Raw genomic sequence first — 12,877 nt, 5'->3', positions numbered from 1 at the left:
ACCTTTCTTCCCCATTCTGGTGCTCAGTTTAAACTTCAGCAGGTCGTCTTGAGCATGTCTACATACTGAAATGCGTTGAATTGCTGCTATGTGATTGTCTCACCCTAAAAAAAAAAAAAAAACAGTTTAAAAGTTTAAGTTTAAAAATGGGTATTAAGTATTGATTATAATTAGATTTTTTGTTAATAGCTGTTCACTACTGAATTGAAAAAATAAAAAAAATAAAATGAGCAAAACCCCAAGTTGCTCTCCGATGCATCCATCGGAGTTTAAATGGTAGTTAGAAAGCACTTAAAAGCACAGAAGACAGTGAATAGGTGAATGTGGCATCTTGTACAGAGCGCTTTGAGTACTCCGGGAGAGTAGAAAGCGCTATATAAGAATCAGTTCTTTTACTTCCAAATTCAGATTAGGAATTTTTAAGGTTTGTAGTAAGTTTATGTAGCATCAGATGTCAGACAAAATCGCAGAAATGGTATTTTTTTTTCTTTATTTGGGAGCATTATGATGTACTTGACCTGTTCTTGATCAGTGTGATCAGGGGGCAAAAAATCTCACTGATGATATAAAAGTCTCAAAAACTCATGTATCAAAGAGGACACGATTGGATTAAAAGAGATAACGAAATCCTACAAAAGACTCAGAAGATTTATTCTTTCACGTGAAACTGAAAGCTGAACACAGACCTGCTCAGTAGCAGCAATAAAATCTGTTCCCCCCACAGGATCCTGTAAAACAAAAGGTTAAACATTGTTGGATGTTTGTACAAATACTGGGATAAATAGCGTTAATTGAGTTGTCTGACAGGAATGTTGTCAGGTACTCACAAATGCGCAGACTTTATATAATCAAAGAAAACATAGCTCATTTAATTGTCACACATCGATTGTGGCTGCTTTTTTAAATCTCTTTTACTGTTTCTCTCCTTGTCTTTCTTCCTCTTTTAGACGTCTGCTGTACCCAGCACTGGTCACTTTAGTCCTTTCTACCCTCACATTTCCTCCTGGCTTTGGACAGTTTATGGCTGGAAAAGTAAGTTCCCCAATTTCATTCAACATATATTATTTTTATTGCATATACTCAACACCCTGCAACTATTACAGTGGATATAAAAGAAAGCCTGGGGCATTATGGACCATTATGGTATGATATTGTATTATATTTAAAATTTATGTTATGTGTCCATGGCGTTTTTTGTGTCGTAATTTATGTGTAGTAAGTGTCACTGTGCAGGCCTTGAGTGCATTCAGGTGTATCCATCTAACAATGATTTTCATGTCTCACTGTGTTTTTGAGCCAAATTAGATCATTACATTGTTAATATAACAACTTTATTACCATTCATGTCAGGGTGTAGTTGTTTTTTAATGTGTGCAGCGCAGGTTCAGATGTGTTTGTGTGTCACCTGTGTACCCTGGAGGATTGGATGAGCATACTGTCTTTTTGCTCCTGTGATGACTCACAAGTGTGTGCTTGTGACTTCTCTCCAATATCACTCACTTCATCTGTCTTAATTATCAGTATTAGAAAGGGAATAGCCTCTGCATCAGAGGACGTTACACACACACCGACAGTACACACACACATGCGCTGTCGCTTGGTCTTGGCCACTAATGAGACAGTGAGTCAGGCCTGTATGGCTCTAAATCTGCCCACACTGGCCCACTCCTCTTTGGAGTGCACACTCAAAATTGTGTATCTTAGTCTTACTCACAAACTCCTCATTGGTGAGCTTTGTGGATGTGGGCAGCGTTATCCCCACCAGTGTGCACCATCAGTTTTAAAAAGCTGCAGCTCACTTTGTGCTCTTATGCTCAATGCCTGCAATACTGAAAAAGTTGGAATACTTTGCAAAATGGAGAGCTCTCCAGGTTCTCTAAATCTTTTGATATTATGTATCACTGATCAATACTTTGTGAAACTATAAATGGACTTTTTCACTTTTAAGTACAAGTCTTATTCACCCAGAGACCCACATATTCATAAAGTGCTATTATCTATAGCTAAGCACCTTCACACTTCACTATGTCACCCAAGGATTCATCAGCATCCTTTTGCTAACTGGTGAACCTTTGCCCATCTTTACTTCAGAGAAACTCTGCCTATCTGAGATGCTCTTTTTATACCCAGTCATGTTGCTGACCTGTTGCCCAGTAACCTCATTAGTTGCACAATTTTCCTCCAGCTGTTTCTTTTTAATACCTCTTACTTTTTCGGTACACAGCAAAGGTACACAGAATCAAAGAGAAATAGATAATGATTTTGATTTTAGCACAAAATTCTAGGAAACGTTTCTCAGGGCCTCATTATGCACATGTGACCAAAGTTTTCTCTTTCATTATAACTTTTATTGTTCCACACTGTCTTTTTTAGATACTGATTTATGTAATTTATTTAGATTTATGCAAAATGCAAAGAACAGAAAAAAAAGTGATAGTGCAACCCAGAGAAAACATGGCAAGGTATTTTTACTGGGCTAGTCATTGTTTATGTGTATTGTATCTGTGAGTGTCTGTGACCATCCTCCAACTCGGCCTGTTTTTTTTCTTTTTTTCCCCTTTTAAGTTTTTAAATGAATCTTAATCTGAATAAAGCATGTTGATTGGTTTGTAGCTGACTCAGAAAGAGGCTTTGGTGACATTACTGGACAACCGAACCTGGGCCAAACAGGGCATCGCTGAGGAGTTCGACTACATTGGAAATGCACAAGCCTGGAGGCACCCGCAAGTCAACGTCTTTGTCACGCTGGTCCTCTTCATTGTAATGAAGGTAGGAAGAGCAAAGAAGAAAAAAAAAAAAAAAAAAAAAAAAAAGGATCTGGAGTTTTTAATGTTAAATGTTTTCAGTTTTTTGCAATTTTTTTAATGTGAAAACTAATTTTATCACAGTTGTTAGACTCTGTCGGCTCTTTCTGGTTGCTTCCCTTCCCTTGCTGGACTCTTTAGTTTCTCTCTGAATTGAAGCATGTATGCTGGCACAGTGTTTAAATCCCATACACGGTGCATGACACCCTTTTATGTAACACTAGAGCTGAGCTAATAGGCCAGATGGAACAGATCACATCTGTTCTTCTCGCTGGTGAAGAGCAAAGGGAGACCATGTTAAATAAAAAAAATGTTAGAAAGTTGTCTGTCTTCCCCTCAGTGTGTTATAGTTGTTTTCATAGGAGGTCATTAAAAGTTTTGTGTCACTTTGATGCTGTATCAGTGAGCGAAAGGACTGATTGAAGAGGATTCAGCAGTCTGCTACAAGAATAAAGTCACATCCCTGTGTCTTCTGACTTTATGTAGAAGACATAAAGATGGACAGATTCCAAAAGTAAAGCTAAACCGTGCCTATAAATAGAACTTCTCATCTTATATATGTAAGAAATTGGCCCTCAGCTTCAGTAAACTTTGCTGGTGAGTTCAGGAAATGGGCCTTATTGACGTCCTCCATGATTTGTTAATTATTCCACTTGCAACTGGTGCCCTGCTGTTGATGCATGTAGAAAATACAGAATGACATTTTGCTGAACCTACAGCTCAGACCATTTTGACGATCCCTGGTCCAGCTCTTTGAGTCAGGGTGGAGCCAATGTCCATACGTCTGATCAGTACATTCGGTGCTATCCACTGTTCTGGATTGTCCCATAGATTTAATTGTAAGTGACTCATGTTGCAGCAGAGAGGTATGAAAAAATGCAACATGTATCTCTAGAAAAATATATATTTTTAAAAAAAAAAGGTTTTACTGAGATGAGGTATGTAGACAAAGTACCAGTTCTTGGACTTGGCTCAACTCCTAGGTTTGAGTGAGGGCCGAGTGTGGTGGTATGAACGCTCTGCAGTCCTGCCCTCTATGGACTCAAGAAGCTGAACAGTTAGTATATATTCATTTATCTCCTTCACCACCCATGCTCCTGTTTTTTTTGTTTGTTTGTTTGTTTTTTTCTAACAAGTAAAAACAGAAATGAGTTTGGTCATTCCATGCTCCACCATCCTGCTGCTAGGATTCCTGTTTAAGAACACAGGGCCGCTTGTTTGGCTTTTTATGTAACCTTTACTTATTGGGCTGCACTGCTCAGCTGAAATGAAATGTCCTTTTCCAATACAAAAACGCTGAGTGTGTTGTGGGCTTCATACAGCAAGTAGACTTCACACAGAAGTAGGAGTGGGTGCCAAGTAGAGTGGAGTTGAGTAATGTGTAGGGGAGTATATGGAAGGGGGGCCTGGAAGGGGGATTTGGGGGGACTTTTTTTAAATGTAGCTTTTTAAATCTGGATAGCTGTTACTGTACATGACATGAAGTCTATTTACAGCAAAGCTACACAGCTGTGTAATCCACTGGAGACATTAAAATATCACATAACACACAATATTAAAAAAGAAACAAAAAGTTGCCTTCCTAAACAACAGAAACAAAAAACACCCTGAACATCAGGGAAGTACTGAGGAGTCATGTGACTTTATCTGGTACCTGGCTTAGGTGGAGGTAGATAATTATAGCCAGCATTAACAAACTTTAGATAATAACACTGGACAATTTGAACATTAGTGAAGTCTAATTTTATATTGATGACCATTTCAGAGCATCATTTAACAACTCCTGCTTCTCTATGTTCTGTGTCTCAACAGAAAGCAAATGAAACTGATATGCAATTAAGCATCCTTAAATATCAGATTATCAAATATCAGATGTTTTTTTTTATTTATATATTGATAACGGGCTACATTCTTTTGCCTTGGGAGGTCTGGAGGCTAACTTGGCTATCATAGGGCAAAAGGTGGCGCACCCCCTGGACAAGTCACCAGTCTGTTTTAGAGTTTTTCAGCATTGTCGATTAAACATTGACAATATTAATTATTGTTAAATTAACCTGAGATACTGTGAAAGTTACCCAGAAATGTTTATTTTTGATATTAGGAATATTTTTTTCTTTTTTAAAAGGCTGAAGAAAAAGCTTCTCTGCTTCCCCGGCCTATAATTTTCATGCACTCCCTAACTCGTGAGTCATTTTTGCTTTATGGAACTTTTACACCACTATTCAGACTATAACTATGTTGTTATGGTCACAAATGCTCATCCTGCAGGTATTACTCTTATTTCAAAGTCTCTTTGCAGATACCTTATTATTTATTGATACATCTGTTACGTTTCAGCACACCTCTGTGTTTCAATGTTCTTCCACTATGAATCACCACAATTTTTTTTAATGTTTCCAATCCTACAAATGGGTCCTTTGAAATTCATTGTCACAAAATAATCTAAATTAAACTCATAAAGTAAACAAATGGACCTCTAGGCTTTCCTTTTGCCAAAAAAACAAACACAAACTGCCCTTCATAAAATGGCAAAGAAGCTGTGAAAGCAGAATTACAGCCAAGCTCATTGTCCTACAAAATGTGGTTAAAAACACTCGGTGAAACAGGAATCAACACTTACCTAAGCTCCGGTGTCAAAGTTATGCAAGCAAAGAGATTGATGATGTGCACCATGTAGCAGCAGTGCCAGAAACTGACTCACTATCATTGTTTCTCAACAGCATAATAGCGAATATCTCTCTCAGCTGTTTTTCTGGTCTCGGTGAACAAAGGCACAGTCAAATCCCAATTTCTAATCAGTTTATAGAGTGAGTTTAATTCAGTTGTCTCTTGAATAAAGCCACTCATTTGTTGTCTTATTCCTGTGTGTGTGTGTGTGTGTGTGTGTGTGTGTGTGTGTGTGTGTGTGTGTGTGTGTGTGTGTGTGTGTGTGTGTGTGTGTGTGTGTGTGTGTGTGTGTGTGTGTGTCAGATTCTGTCCTACTGCTGTCCTTTATCAAGTCTTTCAGCATCATTCCTCTCAGCGTGATGTCCACCTCATGTGTAGGTGTGCCTATGCGCATCTTCTGGGCATGTATAGGGTTACCAAATATGCAGCATTTCCTGTAGGTCACATTAAGGGTAGGCATAACATGCACGCACACATGCGTACACATACACACACCAAAACTTTTCTAACTAAATCACTCCCCTGCAAAATCTCATTGGGCAGTTTAACATCTGTCTGTATGGATGCCCCAACTTGGTCTCCCTTTTACACACAATTACAGTCCATACATCCACACCAGAACATAATACAACACACACATGCACACACACACAACATTCAAAGTGAGGCTGTAATGGCTCTCTCTAATTACAGCCTTTGGTTTTCCTGGATTCAGCCTGGTGACTTTCAAAGAAGAGAGTGCTCCCTCTCCCTCTCCCGCTCTGTAATGAATGGTTCTTTTATTCAAGTTGGCAGCCATCTTGTCTCGTTGTGTCTTTTCATGTCGAAACTTCAGGAAGACCGAATTCAGCAGCTGAACTTCTGAAAGCCAAGGTGCAGATAAAATGTTTAGTGTCAGGCAGTTCCAGCAGCTGGTCAGCTGGTGAAGCTGCTATATGTGTATTTGAATCATGCGAATCAGTACAAGACAAGACAGGAAGTTAAAGAAAGTTCCCCAAGAGAAAAGGCTGAATTGCTGTTGTTGTGAGTTGCAGTGCTGATAACGTTCAAGTCTCTCACACACACACACACACACACACACACACACACACACACACACACACACACACACACACACACACACACACACACACACACACACACACACACACTCATTTGGTATGCTTTGTAGTTAAATGCTATTTTTAGTGGTGTGCAATTATGCACATCAACAGCTCTCAGGAAGAGATGGGTTTATTAATATAGGTACATGTCCTCCAGCCTGTGTGAGTCCTTTGTTATCTGTTGGTGTGTGTGCGTCAGTGACAGAGAGCTGGCGGGACTGTAATTGGAGTGGGAATAGAAGAAGGGCCCCCGAGGGTCCCATGAGGCCCCTGGGCGACAGACTGTCCTCTGAATGTGACACACACATGCAAGCACAGAGGGCTCCCAGATGACTGACAAATTAGAGTATAAATGTCCTGGATAGTGCGTCATAACTGATACCCTTGACTTGACTATCCTTCACTCTGTCTGCCTGCTCCTGTTCTCCTGATTTCATTGTTTTCCATCATGTAGTCAAAGAAACATCAATCAAAATCGGTCTCAATACAAGGTGCAAGAATTGTGAGTCTAGTGCTCTTATGAATAGATATATAATTTAATTTAATCAGGGGGAACCAACTGGGACCGAAGCTTGGGTTGGCTGTACTTTACTGTCATTACCTGATCAAAAAGAGAACAAAACCAGCAGTTATTTACTCAAGGACGAGACCTGATGCAGTCTGTTCCACCTTTAAGGTGGATCAGTGGTTCCCAGTAGGATTTTGCATTGAGTATAAGGTATTATCACAATATGTAACTGCAATGTGTAACTCTTTTTAAATTACTATGTAAGTTACAGACACACCTTTCAGTTTCAAGTTAGCCTAAAACAAAGGTGGGAAATGAGTTCTCCCATGGGGGCACATAAGAAACCGGGAATGTTTTGGTGGGCCGCAGCAAGAAGCTGAACTCAGTTTTTTAAAAGCTTATTGGTGCAGCCCTCTACAAAAGTCCCAGTTTCTTCTGTGGCACATTAGAAAAGTTCATTTCCCAGTGTGAGGAAGGAAAACTGATCATTTTTGTGTGGAACAAACCGCAACTAACAGGCAAATGAATAAAAATCAGAAAAAAACCCCACCAACTGAAGAAAAACGAAGAAAAGCATTGTGGAAGCTGCTCATTTCAGGCCAAGGATGTAAACAGCCTTCTACCCAAGTGCATCACATGTGTGGAGTAGCTGACTAATCTTACTGGGGACACAGGCCAACGAGGTGCTTGGAAACCCAACAACTCTTCTGAGAAAAGTGGGACAAACTTGGCATACAGTCTGAACCATAGACACCATGACTGATTGAAAGTACAACAAGGTAGTGCTAATGAAGCTTATAGCAAAACAATATATTATGTTTTAATTTTAGCTTCCTCTTTAGTGCACCATTGGCACAAAATTTTTGAAAAGTACTGAGGTACTATAATTCATAAATGGGATATCCAAGGTGAACAAGGGTTCTCGTGTAATCCAAGTTTTAAAAGTGATGATGATTAGCATGGTAGTAGTTTAAAAAATAATTTGCTAAAAAGGGAAAAAAAAATCTAATTCTAAGAGAGCTATGACAGCATGCAGGGGCTTAATCATGTTGGCAGCAGTGTTAAGAAACCTAATTATTTAAAGCTTCTTATTCAGCTCCTCAGCATGAGTTTTAATAGCTACTTGATCATCTAACCAGATACGCAGGTGCAAGATGGGAAGGCTTTTATTTGAGCCCCTTATTTGACTGATAGGAAAATTTAGAGGGTTTTTTCATGTGGGTCATCTGGTAGAGAGTGTGTTATTACTCTTCTCTAGCTTTAGAGAGAGCTTAATTTTAATCGAAGCCTTCAGGAAAAAATGAAAAATCTGAATTTAATTTTGACAAAGCATTGTCAGTAGAGGTTCCAGATGGTAATAGCTATTATTACTATACTATTTACTTATTAGTGAAATACAGATATACAAGAGACTATCTAGTATGTCTGCTGCAATATGACCAAAATAACCATATGTGTCATATACAAATACATGCATTTTTTTTATTACACATACACTATACAATATATTTTGAAGTAGCCTTTGGTCAGTATGTCAATATGTAATTGAAGTGCTGACTTTTAGGTTTAGTTGAAATTTGCAAAAACTTTTTAGGAATTTGGGCCATTTTTATACAAAATCTCTTATTTTCAGAGGCTCAAAAGTTATTGGACAGTTTACTGACAGGCAGTTTCACGACCAGGTGGGAACCGTTCATTTGATATTTCATCAAAGATGGAGCGGACATCTAACTAACTGACTTCAATTTGAAGTTGATTTCAGTAGTTCAGTTTATTGCCACTGTAATTTTAAATCTCATCCCCCTAAGAAATGTCAACACAGTTGAGGGAGGCTGTCACTTGGCTACAAAATAACTAAATAACCCAGTCAGAGAAAGAGAGAGCAAAAACTTTGGCAGTAGCCAAATCATCAGTCTGGTAAATTGTTAAAAAGAATGAATGCACTGGCCAGCAACACCAAAAGGCCTCAACAGTGTCTTTAGTAAGTAGGCATCATGCCAAAAACGACCTCTTGCAAGAGCCGCACAAATCCATATATAAGCAATAAAAGAAAAGTTCTGTCTTTGGCCAGTTTTTCTGCATTTAGAATTTTTTTTTCATGGTCCAAGCATGCAGCATCATGTAAAATCTGTTTGTCACCATGAACACTGTTTTACAGACTCAAAATGCCTAAAATACATTAAATTAATCTAAAATTGCTTTAAAAGGTTTGACAGAGCATTTTTATTCAACATCTTGTGTAGCAGCAGTGTGTCAGCATCAGTGTGATTTGACCACATTGCATTTAAGTCATACTTGTAGTTATGTTTGTCATCAAATGTCAAAGTATTAGCTCTGTTACAGTGAAAGGCAAAACATAAGTATCTCCTGAAAAGACGACCTTTGGGGTGTAGATGTCTATATTTGACGTTCTGACCTACTTTTTACACTTTACTGCTGATTCAGTTAATCATTCATTTTCACATAAAGCCTATTACATCAGTGGTGTGAGCACTAAGATGCATCTTTTTTTTTTTTTTTTTTTTTTAAAGGCTGCTGTTCAGATTTTTGTTGAGCAAGCACAAAGCTAATATTATACACTGATTAAATCTCAGTTGCGTATATTAACAAATGACGCTTTCTCCTAAAATAGTATAGCCCTGAAGCAGCTTTAGAACTTATAAGACTCATTAAAGCTACTGTCAAAATTCACAAGGTTCATTAAGAATTTTCTAATTGGATTTTAATAAGGAAAGATTTCATGCAAGTGGTTTCCTTGATCACTTGTTCCACTTGAATTTGCAGCGGTTTAAACCAACAACCCAAACAGTCCCAGCTTGATTTTCAGGTCTTAAGTTTACTGCCTTCCACTGTTTATCAAAGTCCCCTTTCAGTTTGGGGTCAGAGATCCTCATAAATTTTCATGGTCGTGAACTACCTCTGCGAGATGTACATCTACTAGATTACATTAGATTAGATTAGATGAAACATTAATGACTCCTTCAGGGGGAAGCGAGTCATTGCTTCAGCAAAGAATTGGATAGAGCAATAGATAAGAGGACATAAATAGTAATAGAGCAAATAAAGGGTAGAGGGATATGTTCGGAAATGCTAATGTGTCTCCTCTAAAACAATCGGCTCTCAATTATATGGTCGTACTACATCAAATTGAAAACTATCCATTTGCTTAATCCCCTGCACACTTTGGCTCAAAAACCTTAGAACCTTTGGCAGTAAGTGTTAGAGCAGGGTGGGGTTATAGCTAAACTAAATATACATACATACACACACACACACACACACACACACACACACACACACAGTCAGACTTGACTTATCAGATCATGTTGATTAATTCTGTAATTAGTTATATACCATTAATTATGTTAGGATTAGGATGTTGAATATAGCTGAGTCACAGTTAGAGGGACTTGCTGTTCCCCCATGTTTTTATGAGAAATGCAGTATAATTGATAATAATGAATAAAACTGAGCAGCAGGAAGTTTATATTGATGAAGATGGCATTGCAAATCATCAGCATCAGCATTTGTTGTGGTAGTGGCGATCGTGGCTCAAGAGTTGGGAGTTCGCCTTGTAATCGGAAGGTTGCCAGTTCGAGCCCCAGCTTGGACAGTCTCGGTCATTGTGTCCTTGGGCAAGACACTTCACCGGTTGCCTACTGGTGCTGGTCAGAGGGCCCGGTGGCGCCAGTGTTCGGCAGCCTCGCCTCTGTCAGTGCGCCCCAGGGTGGCTGTGGCTACTATGTAGCTTGCCATCACCAGTGTGTGAATGTGTGTGTGAATGGGTGGATGTCTGGATATGTAAAGCACTTTGGGGTCCTTAGGGACTAGTAAAGCGCTATATAAATACAGGCCATTTACCATTTAGTGATGGTGTAGAATCAACCTTAACCGGACGATAGACAAAGGCATTCAAAGGAAACTACAGAGAAATGTCATGTATCGTAAGTATTAGTTTAAAAAGATTTAAGGAAAGTGTAAACTACTAGTAAACAACAACTAGCAAAGAGTTGACACAGGCCCTGAGAGATGCATCTGTATTTTGTTTTTGTTTTTTGTTTTGTGTTTTAACCAAAACCTCATCAGAAATGGTCCCAGTGCCATTCTTAAGAAGAAGGAGGAGAAAGGTACAACAGTGTCTAAAGTCATCTGTAAAACCAATGAGACACTGTCATGGTTTGGGGCTATTTCTCCCAGTGGTGTCTGGGTTCTTGTGAAAGCTGATGTAATTATGAAGGCAGAAAATACTGCCTCATACAAACTAATTTTTGCCTACAAACTGTATTTCTAGTACAGCATTGGTATACTACTAGGAAATAGTTGCAACTTGACAGTCCATAGATTACAATAATGAAGCATTTAAAGTATGATTTCTATATAAAAATATATTTTACTTGCTTGCAAATATTTCTACAAAATGGTATTACAAATGTGGACACGATAATGTAGCATTAATTCCCATGGAGCCATATTTACAGCCAGGAGTATCCTGTCCGTGTCTATTAGTTTATGCCTCCAAGTACAACAACTAGCTCCAAGCCACCTGAAGGAGTACCCATTGGCAGCTATTACTTTGCAGACATCAGTGCAGTTGCTATAATTCAGCTGGAGAATAAAGTGCCAGCAGCATCCTGCCACAGTCACCTGTGTTCAAGTCTTTTTGACCATGTTACTATGAGTAAACAGGCTGCTGGTTTAGATTACACTGTCATCTACACACTCTCATCAGAACTGCTGAAAGTCTGTTTGCAAATGACATATTATTTTTCACAATATTTGTATCCTTTTTGACTGGGTGTCTCCAAAAAATATTACATGCACAAAAATTTCATTTTTAATAGTAAGTGCCCTAAGAGTAATAGCTAAATTTAAATGTGAACATCTTTGTAATGTATGGTTCAGAAAATGAGTGTGTCTTACAAGATGAACATAAGAAAGCACACCGAATTACTTAATGTTGACATTAAGCTGAAAAACAAAACACAGACACAGATTAATGTATGTAAATGTTGACACAGCACTTCTTTCTTTCTTACTGCTCACTGAAAACTTCGTGCTTCATTCTAAACATTTTAGCTGTCTCATATTCATGTTCAACTTGGCACCACTAGTTAGTTTAACACATGTGTCTTTGGACTCAGGAAGGAAGACAGAGTACCCATAGGAAACCCAGGGAAATGGGAAATGCAAACTCCATGCAGAAAGGCTCCCATGGGGTTGACTTAGCGAGTTGTTTAGTTATTATTGTAAGAAAAAAGGTGGAACATCCTCAAGACAGAATGAGAAAGTGCTTATTGAGAGGAGGCTGGGGTGGATGGATGGGTCAACACAAAACAAACTTTACTGATTATAAACCTAAATAACAAATATTCATTTTGTTACCAAAATAAATTCTAAATGTCAGGGATTACTTATGGTCATACTCTATGACTATGATTACTTCATTAGTATAAAGTATAAGTAACCCAACTGGTTTTGTGCTGAAACCTTAATTATGGTGTTATCACAAAAAACATCTTGAGTTGAATAATTCTAGTTATCAATCGTCAAGACTGAACTGTTTCTGACACTTAATCAGTATAATTTGAAATGGAATCTAGAAGTTTAAAATTTTATATTTGATTTTTGTAACACAATTTTCTACATTTACTTTCTCATTGTTGTCTTTGTTTAATAAAAACAAACAAGATTTTTTGCTGAAAAATAACTTTTAAAATGCCAAATATCCACCAAACTACATTTTCTAATTCCAGACTCTTACTTTTTAGTACCAAAAATCAATTACAAATATTATG

The 12,877-nt window shown here is 38.1% G+C and overlaps 1 protein-coding gene across 2 annotated transcripts in view; it reads left to right on the top strand.

The window, feature by feature from the left end:
- The window catches only part of clcn2b (chloride channel, voltage-sensitive 2b), a 176,357-nt gene that overhangs the window by 102,747 nt on the left and 60,733 nt on the right, over positions 1-12,877 (top strand). For both annotated transcript variants that reach the window (XM_031735480.2, XM_039597945.1), the window contains exons 11-12: positions 948-1,032; positions 2,614-2,769. In XM_031735480.2, the coding sequence (XP_031591340.2) occupies positions 948-1,032; positions 2,614-2,769 (241 nt within the window). The remainder of the gene's footprint in view (positions 1-947; positions 1,033-2,613; positions 2,770-12,877) is intronic.

Source organism: Oreochromis aureus, linkage group 14, assembly GCF_013358895.1.
Source record: "Oreochromis aureus strain Israel breed Guangdong linkage group 14, ZZ_aureus, whole genome shotgun sequence".
Taxonomy (NCBI): domain Eukaryota; kingdom Metazoa; phylum Chordata; class Actinopteri; order Cichliformes; family Cichlidae; genus Oreochromis; species Oreochromis aureus.
Note: the sequence above shows the minus strand (reverse complement) of the source record. Positions and strands in the feature narration are given on the sequence as shown.